Genomic DNA, 16,610 nt, shown 5'->3' with positions numbered 1-16,610 from the left:
CACCTACATGCTGGAGGAGGAAAACATCAGACCCAAGAAATGTAGTGATTATTCCAAGCTGTAAGGCTGGGTGCAGCTGAACAGGGAGAGCCAGTATGAGAAAATAGAAAGTAGTTGTCTTAATCTGTGTCAGCTGTCTTCCCCTGAAGTGGATCAAAAGTAGATGCAAGCTAAGACAGACGGACATCATGGCCTTACGTTGATCTAGCTTCCTAGATGGATGATACGAATCACCAACATCAGTATGTTATGCTCAAATAAGCTTATCCCACAGTTGTGGGATTACAACTTGAATGGCAATATCCCTCAAAATGAATTTTGCTCTGACAGTAACTCTACCAACCCACTTCTCTCCCACTTTCAAGTGTCTTGGGGCAAGAGCGGCATCAGACTTGCAGCCACAGTAATTGGGCAAAGTGAAAATAGAGCCATTCAAAGAAACTGCCATGTAGAATTAACTGCCATTTACTATAACAATAAATTAATTTTTACAATAAAGATTTTACAAATGCATCCAAAAGTTAATATCAAAATAAACACTTCTAGAACTTTGCCGGTCATCTCATCTCTGTACAAATACATACATAGAAGAGGTAGCTTTCAAGGCCACAGCAGCATTGAAAATGGCTTTTAGGAAGTTTCACAGACTTAAAGCAGTTTCGGGAAGCAACCACCAGTACATTCAGATAGAGATGTCACCTGGGGAGCCGAGCCGAGGCGAGTCACGGAGTATAACCCCCGGAGGGAAAAACCACTCGTGCCTTTGCAAGAGAAGGTGGCAAAAGAGAAGGATGAGGAGTTTTCCAAAGGAGTGTTGCTAGCAGGTTTCAGATGTATGAAGATTAAGTAGATGTTTTAACAAACGAAAAACATCCCTTTCCTCTGAAGAGAGGTCCAGGACAAACACACCTGCATGAGGGTGGTTTTTTTGTTTTGTTTAAAAAAAAAGCATCAATCCCTTTCTTTCCCCATTCTATATCCTCTCCTAAGGCTTACACAGTTCACTACATAGGATGCATGCGTTGCATCCGCGTTTTAGTCCTTCGTATCCGTAGGGGCAGCAAGCATCACGGGTATCTGGCTTTCTATTCGGCTGCTTTCCTCTCAGTCCTTTCAGACCCCCAGCTATCACAATATATTTTTTCTCACTTGTCACTTCTCAAGTACCAGCAAAACAAATGCCTTACACGGATTTTTCCTGTAGAGCCATTAACAGACCTAGGTCCTAACACGAACGTTTGGAATTTAGAAGAGCAGCCCAGCACGTCTGCTGTATACCAGACCAGCTGTATCAAGCCAGAGCCCCTCACTTGAGACAGAAAATTGTATTAGCTTGCGATTCTTAGCAGGAATTCTGACATTTAATGTACATATGTAACTAGCTGGTTTTTTCCTTCAACTCAAATACAAAACAGCACCATCGAGAAAAAAGAAGGCAGATGTTTGGTTCCTCGAATATTTCCCTCACACGCACCAGAGGAGTTGTTGGACAGGAAAACGCAGGGGGTGAGCACCTCAGCTCCAAACCTTGACCCAAGTGTCACAGCCAGCCCCTGTTCTTGGCTTCCCTGTGAACCGATGCGTGACACTGCTTAATAGCGTGTTCCAGCTGGGCCAGCTGGCAACATCCAACTTCTAACCTTTCCCTAGGGAAGAGAAGATACAAAGGTTATCAGGACACAACGGACCCATTTTATAGACGGGGATCTTTCCATATATTCCTTTAAAACAAAATTCAAAGGGACTTTAATACCGCGCTTTAACTCTGTCAAAAGCAGAGAATACTCAGTATCTCTGGAAATCCAGATATATTTTTATCTTTGTAGCAAAAGATGAAGTTTATTACAGAGCTGGCTAACCATTGCTGTATCCTGGCAGTGACATCTTTAAGAAGGAACAATCCAAGAGCCACACAGCAAATGTTAGTTCAGTCTTCTCAACCCAAACCTGAGCCTTCAACTAGTATTACAAAATGTTACTGTTTTTTACGCATTTAAGCTGCAAGTCAACTACACATTTCCTAAAGGTTTATGTATGTATTGCAGATAGACACAGTTACAATGCGGTCAGAGACTGATTTTAGGCTTCTGGGATAATCCGACTTCAGTCTGCAGCTAGTCCTGCTCCTCTCACACATGCCTGACGCCTGTAATTTTTCTGGTAATCTGCAGAGTGTCACCAATCAGAGATATTTTACAAGCTTATGCTCCTACAACTTAAATATTGTTTGAATTAGCTACTCCAAAAGGGACTTATGGTCACATGTTCAATATGGGACACCTGCACTGAGAAAAAAAGTACTGTAAGAAACATTTTTTTGGAAACAAAAAAATCCCCATAACGTGCATTTACAGTAACCGCAGCGATTCCTGTTTTGGAACATATGGCAGGCTGGCAAAGCTGGACAGGGTTTTAAATTTAAAAACCCCAGCCACTCTAGTTCAACACATGAAAACCCTTTCCAATTTCAATGTTCTTCTGAAAGACAGCGAAACAAAGCTTCCATCCTTCAGAGTGCTTTAATAAAATTTGGCAAAATTACCAGATCCAGGATGTCATTTTCCCATGCCTAGTTTCATAAAAATCACGTGCAGACACTGAACCACTGCAGGTCTGCTGCATTTGCTCACACAGTTTGACCAGTCTTCCCTGTGCAGACTGCCTTTTTTGCAGCGGTAAAATTGCCAAAATACCTGCTCCTGGTTTTCTATTTGAACTTGGAATTAGATGCTAAAATTGGTTAAATGGTAAATGGCAAGAAAAAAAATAAATCCTCACTTCTACACTTAAGCTAGAGTATTTTGCAAACATCTTTGCTATTGCACTTGGGGAGAAAAAAAAATCAACCACAGATAAGGCAGCTGAATTCTAAGAGTTTAAAAAAATGACCTCATGCATATGTGAAAATTGTTATTTTAAACAATTAGCACATGTTTACGTTCTTGCTTGTACGAGCATGATGTGCAAGAGATGCAAAAATTCCCCTTCACCCCCCTGGGGAAAAGAAGCACGCACTCTGCCCCTAGTATTGTGTATCCCTCCTGTCGACTCACACCCTCATAATAGCCCCCCGGCACACAAGCTACTGATGAAACAGCAACTGCTCTACGCGTTACCCGCTGGGTGATTTCTGCAGGCCCGTCTCTGGTATTCACAGCCAAACGTAACCTCTGAGGAGGAGCCGCTACTAGGAATTATTTGCTGCTTTCCTGCTAGGAAAGTGGCTACAAAGCTTGAAACCCGTTGTCCTGACTCAAAATACAATTTAATACAACTTGTAACTAAAAGGGGATATGGTGGAAGACAAAACTATACAGTTGTGATGTGTATAATCAAAAAGGCAATTTCCATAAAACCCAAGAAGTAGCAGTGACTTTTGCTCTAAAGCTCCTAAAATCAAGGATTTTACCGGAACACCTTAAAACAGCCAAACCACAACTCAGCGAAAAGGCAGAGCTCCTTTTTACTTTTGGCTTTTCACTGTATTACGTAAAGGTAGTTTTAAAAAATAATCAGTGTTGAAAGGTCACTCATATCAGCTTTCTTGACAGAATGGGGATTTTTGGAAGGTTCAATTCAAACAGTCTTTCACATATTTACATATCATGTATTTAAACACAAAATAAATCTCTTGACTACACTGATTTATTATTTAGACTTTTGTTTCAAAAGAGGAATTTAAACCAGATTACATAGAAAACATTCTGTAACTTTGGTTTTCCAAAAGATACCTCCCAACAAGACCATTTAGAAGGTACTCCTCAAAAAAAGAGGAAAAAAAGCAAGGTTAAGTCACACAAGTGCAGCCTGAGGGCTACCAGACCAGCCTCTGAAATACTTTTATTTTACTATGCTGAGCACAAATTTACACCCATTATTTTCTTTATGCCTGTATCGATGCAGATCTATATCCAACACCTGTATTTGTTTGGTTTTTTTACTTAATCAACTTCTTTTAATATATTTTCAATACAATTCAAACTAAGAGATGCTTTTAAAAGGATATGCACTGTACCCTCCCAGTATTTTTTGCCCTCACAAGTAACATAAGCTTGGCAAACCAGCCCAACAAAGCAGGAGATGAATTCTGTCACAAAGAGCAGCCTCAATGTATAGCATTTCTCCGGCAATAACCTATAGCACTGGCACAGCTCCTCTGATGAAAGACCATCCATCCTCCTGATGAATGAGCTCCATTCATCAGCTACAAACTGCACCTCGACTCAGTTTCGACACTGGAGAGCAAGGCACTACTGGGCAACCAGTAGTAAGCACACACACGGCCTACCAGTCAAGTCTGCGTACAGAACAAGAGCGAACATTGGGGCACCTCAGCAGTACAAGTTATAAACCCTCCGCAGCAGTGAGTGCCTTGACAGTTTTCAAGAAGAGTTCTTAAAAACTAGCGCAGAAAAATATCTCGGCTGAGACACGAATATTTCATTACCCTTACCGTAATTAAAACTTTCCCTTCGTTATTCTAGTGGGCGCTGAGTAACAGGCAAAACGGTAACTAGTACAATACTACATGCAGACTTTTAGACCCAAGAACAGTGCGACAGGTTAATTCAAATGTAGATGCTACACCAACTACAAATAATGTTAAACGGGTCAAGAGAGCTCGTTTCTGTGCCCTCAAAAACACAGTGGTGGATACTGGATTGCAAATAACTTCCACTGAAACGTGGGACACCGGTGTGGGACACCAAGCTGTGCCAGGCTGGCAGAAAGGGAGGTACAGGACACTGAAAAGGACTGCCAAGGAACAGGAAATGGGATAAGGTTTGCAAATGATGCGGTTAGTACTCCTCGAGGGTATCCGCCAGGCAGTCCCACGCTTGATCACCACAGACTATGTATCAGGACAATAAACCAAACCATTGCTCTGGCCACACCACAGACGAAATCTGGCCCCACGGTCGGTAGGACGAGGGGAGGCACAGGGTGCTCTCCTTGGCTAGCAGGGGAACGCCTGGCTGGAGGGATCGAGCACACTGGTATCCAGTGTGGATGGTGGTGCCCATTCCAGACCCGAGGCATCGGCGTCTTCCCAGCCACTGCCTAACACAGTCACCTCCACCTCCGTTGCTAGTTTACTGTGAGGTAGATGCAACCAGGTAGAAGAGCAAGAAGAGCAGTAGAAAAGTCATGCATAGCTTTCAAGCAATCTACTTAGACACCCAGGCCTCTAAAAAATATATTTTCTTAGTTCAGACAAGATCAGACGCTTGCAAAACAAAGCCTGAATAATTCTTTCTACCACTTATCCTTTCCATCAAATTGTCATTTATTAAATGGTACAAACTGTTCAGTGGTCAACAGTGAAAACTCAAAAGCCTTAGACAGTACTAAATGGGTAACTTTAAGTCTGCACATTAGCTGCTTGCCATAAAAAACAGTGACCTCTCTGAAACACTTCTTGCAATCCAGCAATTCTACTGCCCACAGTGCACACTTGAATGGGAAGGGAGGGAGGAAGAAACGAGGGCTTTAACTAAACCTCCCATAATCTACCTAATTCTTCTGATGAAGCAGCTCAGGACTGTGGCCTGTTCCCATTGTTCAGAAGGGAAAAAACTTCATTCCAATTAAGGAAGATTCACCAGGCTATGATTTTCATAAACCCGCTTTATCAGACCTGAAGAATCTGTACCGAGGAAGAAATTAGTGGCCAGGCCTGCCCTTTGCTACCTTTGTGTAACCCTGTCTCCTCCCTCGCAGGCTACTGCTTCGACCCCTAACAGCGATGTGTAACTGTGACAGATCTGACTCAGTACAATGGAGAGTTTTTGTCTTGTTACAGGGCTTTGCTCTCACCACATCTCAAGTCTCTACCAATATAAGGACAGGGGACATGTGGAAGCAATGGCCGGGGGGGGAGGACCCCACCAAAAAAGGAGAGGTCTTAGGTCAATGCTACTCTGATCTATGAGAGGAAGACTGGAATCTGCCAGGCGACTAGCAGGCAAGTTCAGAAAAAATAAATAAAAAAAAAAAAGTCATGTAAGAGTTTCTGATGGAAAAACTTACTTTGTGAATTTGTTGAAGATGCAAAACATTGTTACAGCTGATCTCTGGGGCAGGGTCAGTCTTTTTGTTCCATTTATATCCTAAAGATCTGGACCCTAGTCCTTGGCTGGCATCTTCTAAATGCTACTGTGATACCAAAGCCTATAGTACCGCTTAGGGATATAAAAGCAGTGAGAATTGTGCATGTAGCTTTGGGTATTTAGCTTCAAGTAGTCCTTTTCCTTCTCCAGATAAGGAGAAACCCTTTGGATGAAAATTTCAAGATGAGAGCATCTTTGGTGTATCCTGAAAAAGGAACAGTCGGAGTACAAGTATTCTAGACAGGAATTTATCTCCCAAAGAATTCAGAGGCTAGGTTGAAGTAAAAACATTCGCTGGTAATTGAAGCAAGGGGAAACACTTTGTTCAGCATGTTTCTGCTGAAGCACAAGTAATTCAGCCTGCCTTAAAGCAGTCTCTCTCTTGGAACATCTCTTCTTAATTGAGTGCTTTTAAAACCTCATTTAGCATCTCTGCTTTATTGGGTGGAGTCATATTTTATTTCACTTCTGCAATACCAAGTAGGTTCATTGCTGTAATAACTGAGAACAACAATTAGACATAAGAAGTACTTTGAAAACCTGTGGATTGAACTTATAACAACAGATCTTATTCTTTGCTTCATTTGCTTTATATGTTTTCAAAGGACATAACTTATATGTAACAAAAATATCACCTTCACCCTGTACCACTCATCCAGAAAATGAAAGTTCTGGTGAGAACATTTGTTTTGGCCGTGAAATCTACTGTGGCACACAGAATTCACGACAATGGTCCACATTTTCAGGCTTTCTGATAAAATACGGACCTAGGGACACCTTTCAAACATCAAGAAACTGCAGTTCCCTTGCTACCCTTAACACAATACCAAAGGCTGTATGTACGCTGTAGATTTTATACAGACAATAATGGAGATGCCCACAAATGTCTGAAAAAGTGAGAACTACAGACGTGCGGGTCACCAACTCAAGCCAGTTAAGCTTCTAAACTACTTTTCTCTACTGATACATGGATTGAATCTCTCCCTCCCTGCGTACCTTTTCTCCCCTGACCTAGCAATTTGCCCTTTCAAATTCACAGAAGATTTGGGAAATCCATTATCAACCCAGGCAAAGGAAAGCTTTTTAGAATAATTTGCCTACTCAGATTAAAATAATCTGCAAGCCTTTTATGCGGCTGATGGAACCATGCTTCATATCCTGGCAAGTTACAGCTAATTCACATCCATATAACAGGAACATCAAAGAAAATATTTACCTGTCTTTTATTATCCACTTAAAATTCATTAAAAAACATTATGGCCTTTCAAAAACCTCACAGAACCTGGATTTACAAGCCCTCAATTACACAAATTCAGAAAGAAACCTTTTATGAACCAGAAACTTTACAGTAAAAAACTGTAGATTTTTAGATCAATGTTTTCAAGGCCTTTAACTCAGCTGTACAACAGAATTATTTTCCTGTGACTGAACTGTAAAAAAGCCTCCTAAAATGGAAGCAAGTACTTGGAACCTTACGTTTGTTTCTCCTTTTTTCCAACTGTACTTACAAATGGCTTAGTAACATACAATGGTTTAATTTATGACTTTAATAACGATGGCCACAATGTAGCACAGCAACTGCAGATATGCCCAGTTTTCATGGTACAGTTCAATCACTTGAGAATCTCAGGGTTTTTTCCTCTGCTGATTTAAGCAAAGTTCTCATAATAATGAGTTCTGTTACAAGAATTACCTCACCAAAACAGAATTTCAGTTATAATCAAATTCATTTAAATGCAGTCTTATGCTCTAACCTACCTTACAATGAATGCTGACCTACACTGGCTCTGTCTGCCACTAAGCCATGAATTCAAAACTGGTAGAGGAAAGAGGGAAAACATCTCACCTCAAAGTCAAACAGCTGAAAATCACTGTGTAGATGCCAATGGCTCATTTCTAGTTTAATTTGTCCTCTCCTACTCTGTTGCAATAGTAGGTCATTAAAAAAAAGGGGGGGGGGAGGAGGGGGGGAGAAAACATCCTCACTCATCTTCCCTATGCCCCTCCTACAACGGTGATTTTTTTATTTATCTAAACGATTTCTCTTTATGGTACTTTGGTTAATACAGTATATGCTAAAATACTGTCCCAAAACCCACCTGATGTGGTCAGTAATTGGCTTACCGATATATCTTTTGTGAAACACACTCATAAAGCTCCTCAGCAGTGAATTTTATACTGTTATTTATCTAAAACAAAGAACAAAGAATTAACATAGTAATTTACCACGTATCACATATCGATTACAATTATACAGCTGGTATAACAGATATGGTTAACATATTACCTAACAGGCTCTCAAGTTGAGACAGTACATAAAAAAAGTAATGCGCTGTAGTATAAAATCAAATATTACAAATTAACCGTAATGATTGTATATAATGGGAGTCATAGATATCACTCCAGCTCCCTTTTCTAACAATTTCTGCACAAATCTAAAAGAACTTAAATAATTCTTCCTCCCCTCTTAATTTACCCTGTAGTTCTATAGCAAATGAAATAAGTTCTGACTCGCATTAATTCCATAAATATAGTCACCCTATATGTACAGGCCCAAAAGTCAAATATATTTTCCTGTATAGGAGAAGACTGCAAATCTGAAATACATAATATACTAAATGGAAAAATACCTCTATTCTACTGCAGACATTCATTTCAATTTCTCTTCTTTAAACCTTTCAGCACAAATGAGTTAATGAGTGAAAACTTCATGAATAACTGGTAATTTCAATTTATCTTTTTCCTCTGAACCGCAGCCAATATTCTCCGTAGAACTACCTAACGCAATGTACTCGCTCGCTCTCTTCTTAAAAGGACTAGGTCAGGGATGTTTTGGTGACTTCAGCTTCAAGACTTTTTACTCTCTACAGCGAGCCATTCACAACAAATGAGTGCTCAGAAAGGCACGCAAGCAACTCAAATACCAGCAGAGATTCAAATAGCTTTTGGTAGGTACCAAGTAAAAATATGTTTTTATGTCCAACTCCTAATAAATAAGAGCAAATCTTCAAAATTCTAGCTTAGTGGAAACTCAATGATGAGACAGCTAACCTCGTAACTACTTTAAATAAAAAACTGTGACAGAAATGTATCTGACAAAACATTAAAGAAAACGTCATACCTCATTGCTTATGAGGAAGTTATAGAGGGTCCAAATATCTTGGAAACTACTGGTGGGGGTCAAAATTCTGAAAAAGAGAAGTTTTGGGATTTTTTTAAGCAAGTATAAAAGGAGTCTATGGAAGAGTTAAAAAATAGTCAGAAGTGCTTCATGAAAAAAAAAATCTAATTACTTTCTTTAAACAAAAAGAAAATTCTGATCTTTGAAGAATTTTCCCTTCCACCCATCTCTTTCCACTCCCCTAAAAGAATTAAATGAGCTTATTATTTCTGTAAGGACTTTCTATGAAGGTTTTTCCTAATTAAAAATTCAACTGATGTTTTTATGAGCAATTTCTCTATATAGACGGGAAGAAAAGCAGCAATAATTAAAAGCCTTTTATTTCACATAAGCAAAGCCTGCTGTATTAATGTGGAGCAACAGAAAAGTGACACGCAACACAAAAGTTTCCCACACTAGCTAAAGCTTTAACTCATTCCCTCCAGTACTCTAATGTACAGCTCAAATTCTACAATTTACATACCATTTTTGCTGCTTCTAATAATAACCAATTCCCACCCAATACTGAGAAGTGAAAATAGGGTTTGACAGATGAAGAGAGGTGTCCTTTTGACGAACCTAGTACCATGCGAAATACTGGTATTTTATTTAGCCACGAATGCACACAGCAGCCAGCAACATTTCAGTCTTTCCCGAAATCTAGTCCTTGTTCACCACATAGAATCATAGAATCATAGAATCATTAAAGGTTGGAAGAGACCTCCAAGATCATCGAGTCCAACCATCAACCCAACAACACCATGCCCACTAAACCATGTCCCTAAGCGCCTCATCTACCCGTCTTTTAAATACTTCCAGGGATGGGGACTCAACCCCTTCCCTGGGCAGCCTGTTCCAATGTTTAACTACTCTTTCAGTAAAGAAATTTTTCCTTACATCCAATCTAAACCTCCCCTGGCGCAACTTGAGGCCATTTCCTCTCGTCCTTTCGCCAGTTACTTGGGAGAAGAGACCGACACCCACCTCGCTACAACCTCCTTTCAGGTAGTTGTAGAGAGCAATGAGGTCTCCCCTCAGCCTCCTTTTCTCCAGGCTAAACAACCCCAGCTCCCTCAGCCGCTCCTCATAAGGCTTGTTCTCCAGACCCCTCACCAGCCTCGTTGCCCTTCTCTGGACACGTTCCAACATCTCAACATCCTTCTTGTAGTGAGGGGCCCAGAACTGAACACAGTATTCGAGGTGCGGCCGCACCAGTGCTGAGTACAGGGGCACTATCACTTCCCTGCTCCTGCTGGCCACACTATTTCTGATACAGGCCAGGATGCCGTTGGAGATACCACCCGCAGAAGAAAGCATCAGCTTTGGTCTCTCTGTAGGGTGTTGTGAAGTTCTGAGAGATGTGCACCCTTTTCCACAAGGCTCCAAAAATGATCCAATAAGGAAGTCATTCTCTCAAAAAATAATTCTCCTAATCTATTAAGCAGATATAATTCAGTTATACCTCAGTCTAACTTAATTTGCATTTGCTAGGAAAACACGGAAACCTCTTAAACGTTACAAAATGTACATTAGAAATCCACATTAAAAACCATGTAACACTTTACATATATTAAAAAATACTGATAAAATTCTGCCTTAAGTTTTAAGTATGTAAATAATGACTAAGAAAATGATTGGTTTGGAAAAAAAAATATTAACCAAAAAAAAAAAAATCTTCTTTTTGGGAAGCTCCATTTACTTTCCCATGGGAAAGTGCCCAAATTCTCCCCTCCTTCCCCTTGCAAGCTGTAAGCCTTTATAAATGAATGAATTAGGAATTGAAAAAAAACAGAAAACTAACAGAATAAGTTAAAAATCCCAGTTAACAAAGACACTGTATTTTAAATGAGCTGGAAGACCGTGACACGCCACAGGATTTATCGTAACAAGTAAGTCCGCTGCTTATTTTCATCATGATTTTACATAGGAATTATCACTGTTACAAAAATTAGTCACACATTCTTTCCCCCCTTCCTAAGAAGATGCACCCAGAATTTTTGTCTTAAACTAAAACACTTAACCTGCCAACTAAAAGTCGGCAAGAGAACCAATTGGCTAGTTTGCCTAAAAATACCTCGAAGCCTTCAACTGCTACCTCAGTGAGAAAGCTATCAGCTTTGACAGCGTAAAACCCCGGCAGAGACAATTTGGCAAATATCCTTGGAAACGCTGGGAATCTTGGCAGCTTGGACTGCATCGCAGCTAAGATTCCCACCGACCAGCTCCATCTAGCCATTAGCCAGCAACCCTGTCTGCATGGGACAATGCATCAGCTTTAGCTATGGCATCAGTCATCTGCAATATAAATGAATGAGTACACCCGAGCCTGGGAAAGCGTGATTTCTATTGCTGATGATTTTTGTACCATTCTGCCTTCTATTTCATGCAAAAAGGAGGAAAGCTTGCATGTTTGTTTTCATAAAATGGAATGCAAAACCGTACAAAACACAAAAGGTGAGATATTGCTAATAACTTCACCTGAAGGCCATTACATATTGCCACACAATATGTTGAGGCAAAATATGTTCATCACTGTATTTTTCCTGCTGTGCCAAGGACACATCTGGAAGGGTGTAGGATAAGTAAGACTGCTGCCACAGCTGAGCTGCTGGTGGGAAACCCAGCCAGGTAAGCTTTCTATAGGAAGGATGGAGGGTGGGAGGGAAAGGGCAGCTGGTGAGAGGAAGAAGACCTGTATTAATTATGGGCTTCTGGATTTTGTGGAAGAAAAATGTATGTACGAGCTACGAAAAGGTGAAGGAAGAGACTGAGAGCAGAGTGGGAGGCAGGATTAAACAGTGCTGCCTTTCCCTTTGACTATACGGCATCTCCGCCTGGCTATTTCTGTTCATCTGACTTCTGACTTCCCAGGGCAGAGAAGTGGCTAGAAACATCAAGTTTCACTCCGTCGTTCTTAGCAAGGCTACATTTAAAGAAAACCAGTTTGAAAGTAATTTTCGAAGCGATATTAGACTGTAATTCCAAGGTCATTTTTAGACCCCCTGGTTTTGCACAGATCTCTATTTGTACTGTGAGTATGACAGCAGCCAACACGCCACCCACGTTTCCTTTCCCTCAACAAACGTAACACCATGAAAGCACCAGCATCACCTACACTGTATTTGATCTTTTCTCACTGAAGGGAGCACTTTTCAACAATTACTGGCAGTCTGAATCTTGACACCAGCTAGGATGCTGCAGACTTAAAAATTACTCCATTGATGTTTCCCACACTATGCACTTAGACACTCAATAAGGTAACCCTCACCACTCTTCGTATTCATTTCTTGTCAGGACATCAAATTGGAAAACAAAATGTTAGTTTTGTACTGGTGACCAAAGCGTACTAGCAAACAGCTAACTTATTGGCTTAGCTCACTGTAAGTTACCAGACCCCAGGTAGATGTACAAACCAGCTGTGCTTCCGGTTCCTTGGAAAAAAAAAAAAGTAAAATGTGTAAATAAGCATACAAGTAACTTAATGTTAAATCCTGTAACTTATTTTATGGCGTTTGCTTGGATTATGACAACAATTCCTTCTGGGTTTATAACATGAAATGAGAAATTTGACATTTGGTTCAAAGCTTTACAACACCTTCAAATAAAAGACATTTGTTGTTTTCAGGGAAGAACCATTGCTACACATGGAGTACTGAAAAGAAGTTGGTGAGAGAAGAGCTTGCGGTAACTTCCCCCACAAATTCTCAACAGGTCAGCATTCATAAAACACGTTTATTGCTGTTTTCAGCTAAAATAGGAACTGGAATACAAGCGCCAGTCTTGGAATATATTTTTCTGTAGAAAACTGTAACACATTCCTGTCTGCAGGGCAATGATTTCACACCACTGCACCTGTCTACTGGTTTTAATCATTTTATGTTCCTTTCATCTCCTGTAGCCATCATTCCATGTTACGGAAAATAGAAATTTTAAGAGAAGATGTACATTGGGAAATCTGGACATGTTTGTATGCACATCGACTCTGCATCTATTACTTCATTAAATCAAGTTGATCTTGTTTTCATCAAAGTTTACCAGTGAAAAAAAGTCTGCCTCAGCTATAGAACTATGTCTAGAGAACACCCTCTAAATCAATAATACATGAAGCAAATGAGCTCTTATTTAAAACTCTTCTAATGAGCAATCTGAATCTCAGTATTGTGACCACTGCAATATTTAACCACTGCTTTTTCTTCTCTCTCAGCATGACATCAAATGTATTTCAAAAGCAGAGGGTGGAAAGCCACTGAATCATTTTGCCTTTCCTATCAGCACAGCCATGCAAAACTAAACCACAAACAACTCCACGTTACATACTTCAACTTTTAATTAATCCAAACACCATGCTCTGAGCAGGTGTGTTGGCAAGGATGCTGGGTGACATGAAAGTTGGATTGCCACTAAAATGCAATTTGTTGATCAAGCTAAAAACTATAGTATGGCTCTGTGCAGTTTTCTGAAAATATTTAGTACGTGAAGTAGAGAAGAGCATGTCATAGAAAGACACAAAAAGTGACTATGGGCACCAGCTACAAAACAGAGGTTAGATATTGTTCTTGGGGCAGAAGGGAGAAAGGAGTGAGTCAGATTTAATGATTTCTATCTCATAAGCAGTAGGGCTTCCCAAACCACTCAGAACGTTTCTTTACCTACTGGCATCAGATGAGTGACAGGACAAACGCATGCATAGAGCGTAAGATACGATAATCAAAAATGGAAATGGATAGGAAATAGGTCACAATGTGGTTCCTCACTTGTGCATATAGAAGACCTGGGAAACAAGCAAAGCCCATTTGGAAAGGATCAGAAAATTAACTTATCAAATAGAAGGAAAAAAAAACCCCAAAACAACCCACAAAACAATCTGGCAGTGAAAGCAGGTCAGCCTGCCAGCTGCTCACAAGCACTAAAATCCTGGGCAATGACAAGTAAAGCATATGGATAAAAGTCATATGAGACTACATGGTAATCACTCTCAAATCTGGCCAAACCTCTGTACCTCAGTATTTGCCACACTGAGCCATTCCTCTTTAACAGTTCTATGTAATTGCCTGTGGCGTAAGGCCGATAAGACTGTCATAAAGCACTAACCAATTCAATAAATCCATGCGGTTAATCAAAAAAGGCATATGACTTAATTGTATAAAAGTCAACTTAACCTATTAAAAGCCCTGTTTAACCTCACTGTCAGAAGATCAGGGAAGCAAAAAAGATGAGAAATGGAAAAACAAAACTTCTATGCAGCTTATTAACAATTCCTCATTACACTGCACTGCAATAAGGGACTCAAACTGGTGTTACAATGATCAACACATGCCAGAGTTTTGCTCAACATCAACCTGTTGGGAAATTAAGGGTGTTTTTCCCAAAATAAAGTCAAACTCATGCTTTCTTCTATTGTGGAAGTACTTCAGATGACAAAGAGGCCCTAGGATCTGACCAGATTCCTATTCCCTAGCTTTACACGGTCAGAAAGGACCATGACTTTTACAACACTAACTCATTTATTCAAACTTTTCTCCTTTTAGACTGGCTTAAAGGCCACAAGGCTTAAGCAGCTGCCACAGCATCACCTCTGCCCTGCACCTCGTTAAGCGCTGCCCAATTTCAGCTGTATTTGACAGAGGCAGGGGTCTCGAAACTTTTTAATTTCTTACAGCTCTCATTAAAATAGGCAGAAGGGTAAAGGACAAATTTGGACCCTGGCATTAGAGAAGGCTGTAGGTTAAGTTCAAATGTAATAGGAGATGGCAAAGAATCCATGTAGCAAAGGAAACACTACAACTAGGAGAAAACCTTTTGTCAGATACTGCACATTTTCAACTATATCAGACATGATAATTAAACTAAAGGATACAAAACTACAGAAAGATGAGCTTCAGAAATGCTATTACTAATGTAAAGTGTTTTTTTTCTTAGTAAAGAAGGGGATGCTTCCACGCTAGTGCTGACTGTGGGAGGGACATTTCTACATACAATGCCTCTCTGTAAGATGCCTTACGGCTCATCCAACCATAATCCTGCTCTCAACTGTGCCAATCTGACCATGTGCAGTCAAAATGCTCCATGGAGTTAATCCCAAAACATTCAATTCAGTAATCAGTTCCGATACAGTAACACTTTGCTGCACTACTGAGAAGATCTTAAAAAATTATATTTCTTAATTTACAAATGTTTATGGAGTCCTCGTCTAAATCAATGCCTTCCAAACAAACAAAATCATTGGGAACTTGAGAGAAATTCCGTTTAGATAATATATTGGAAAAGCAGAATTCAGGTTCCTTACTGCAGTAAGTAACAGATAAGTATTTTTATAGCTGACACTATATTAGTATAAATATTTATGAGTATTGTATCTAAGAGTATAAGCTGTAAATGGTGAGTGATTTTAAAGTTGGCATGTGAACAAAACAATTATTTCTTCGCAAACAGATGAAAAAAATCAAACTAGAAACAACTGTATCAATTCACCGAAGACTAAACTTTCTTTTCTTTTCTGTTAACAAGGCTTTCTTATCTAAAAGTAACTTGGGCAGGAAACATGAAGACATGTAAAATTCCCTAGGGGTGCATATAAACCTTTGAATCAGAAGTTATATTCAGCCAAGGGAAAACGTTGGCTAATGTAAACCCCTACAGATACATTTCAACGCTGCTGCTGAAGTCTTCGAAACGGGAAGAAAGCTATTTCTAGCCAATATGCCAATCAGTACGTTAATGGGAAGATTTAACAGCAACAAGACACAAAACATGTTTCAGATGACTGATCAGGAAAACCTACAAGTACTTCCAATCTTCTGCTGGTATTGGTGCACACACTAATTTCAACAGGTTAAAAGAGGAACACATCCTGCAAGCAGAAAGTGGAGAGAAGTTATGATGTAACTTCAGTATAGCGTCAAATATATCTCAAGTATATATACCCCCCAGCAGCGATATCTTGCAAGTCATTCTGCACTTCTTAGAACAAGATCTGTAAGAGTTAATTATCTGTGATAAGTACTAAACCTCTCTCCTCTCCAAAGATGAAGGGCTCAAACATCTTCCAGCAGAATCAGTGGAAGAATTTCTACAAGTGATGAAAGATTTGGCACAAACTTGAAAACCCTGAGTTGTAGAAATACTTCTGTTGCCTCAAAGAGCTACATGAAAACCAAGAAATTACTTTTAAAGATTTTTGAAGAGAATTATTTTAATTTATTTTAAAGATTTAATTTAAGAGACCTTAAATTAAGTCCCCTAGTTAACTGGTTCCAAATAATACCCAACCCAAATAACACACAACACAAATACAAGTGTAAACCATCACTGAAAACAGTCAGAAACATTATTCAATCCAA

General features: G+C 39.7%; 1 protein-coding gene across 1 annotated transcript in view; it reads right to left on the bottom strand.

The window, feature by feature from the left end:
- Positions 1–228: 228 nt before the first annotated feature.
- SWT1 (SWT1 RNA endoribonuclease homolog (S. cerevisiae)) overlaps positions 229–16,610 on the bottom strand; it is a 39,196-nt gene continuing 22,814 nt past the window's right edge. The window contains exons 16-18 of the mRNA XM_009324644.1: positions 9,232–9,298; positions 8,235–8,299; positions 229–1,646 (exon numbers count right to left, since the gene is read on the bottom strand). Of these exons, the coding sequence (XP_009322919.1) occupies positions 1,541–1,646; positions 8,235–8,299; positions 9,232–9,298 (238 nt within the window). The 3' untranslated portion in view covers positions 229–1,540. The remainder of the gene's footprint in view (positions 1,647–8,234; positions 8,300–9,231; positions 9,299–16,610) is intronic.

The sequence above is a fragment of the Pygoscelis adeliae genome, unplaced genomic scaffold (genome assembly GCF_000699105.1).
Source record: "Pygoscelis adeliae isolate BGI_AS28 unplaced genomic scaffold, ASM69910v1 Scaffold126, whole genome shotgun sequence".
Lineage (NCBI taxonomy): Eukaryota > Metazoa > Chordata > Aves > Sphenisciformes > Spheniscidae > Pygoscelis > Pygoscelis adeliae.
The sequence above is the reverse complement of the archived record's forward strand: the minus strand, read 5'-3'. Positions and strand labels throughout refer to the sequence as shown.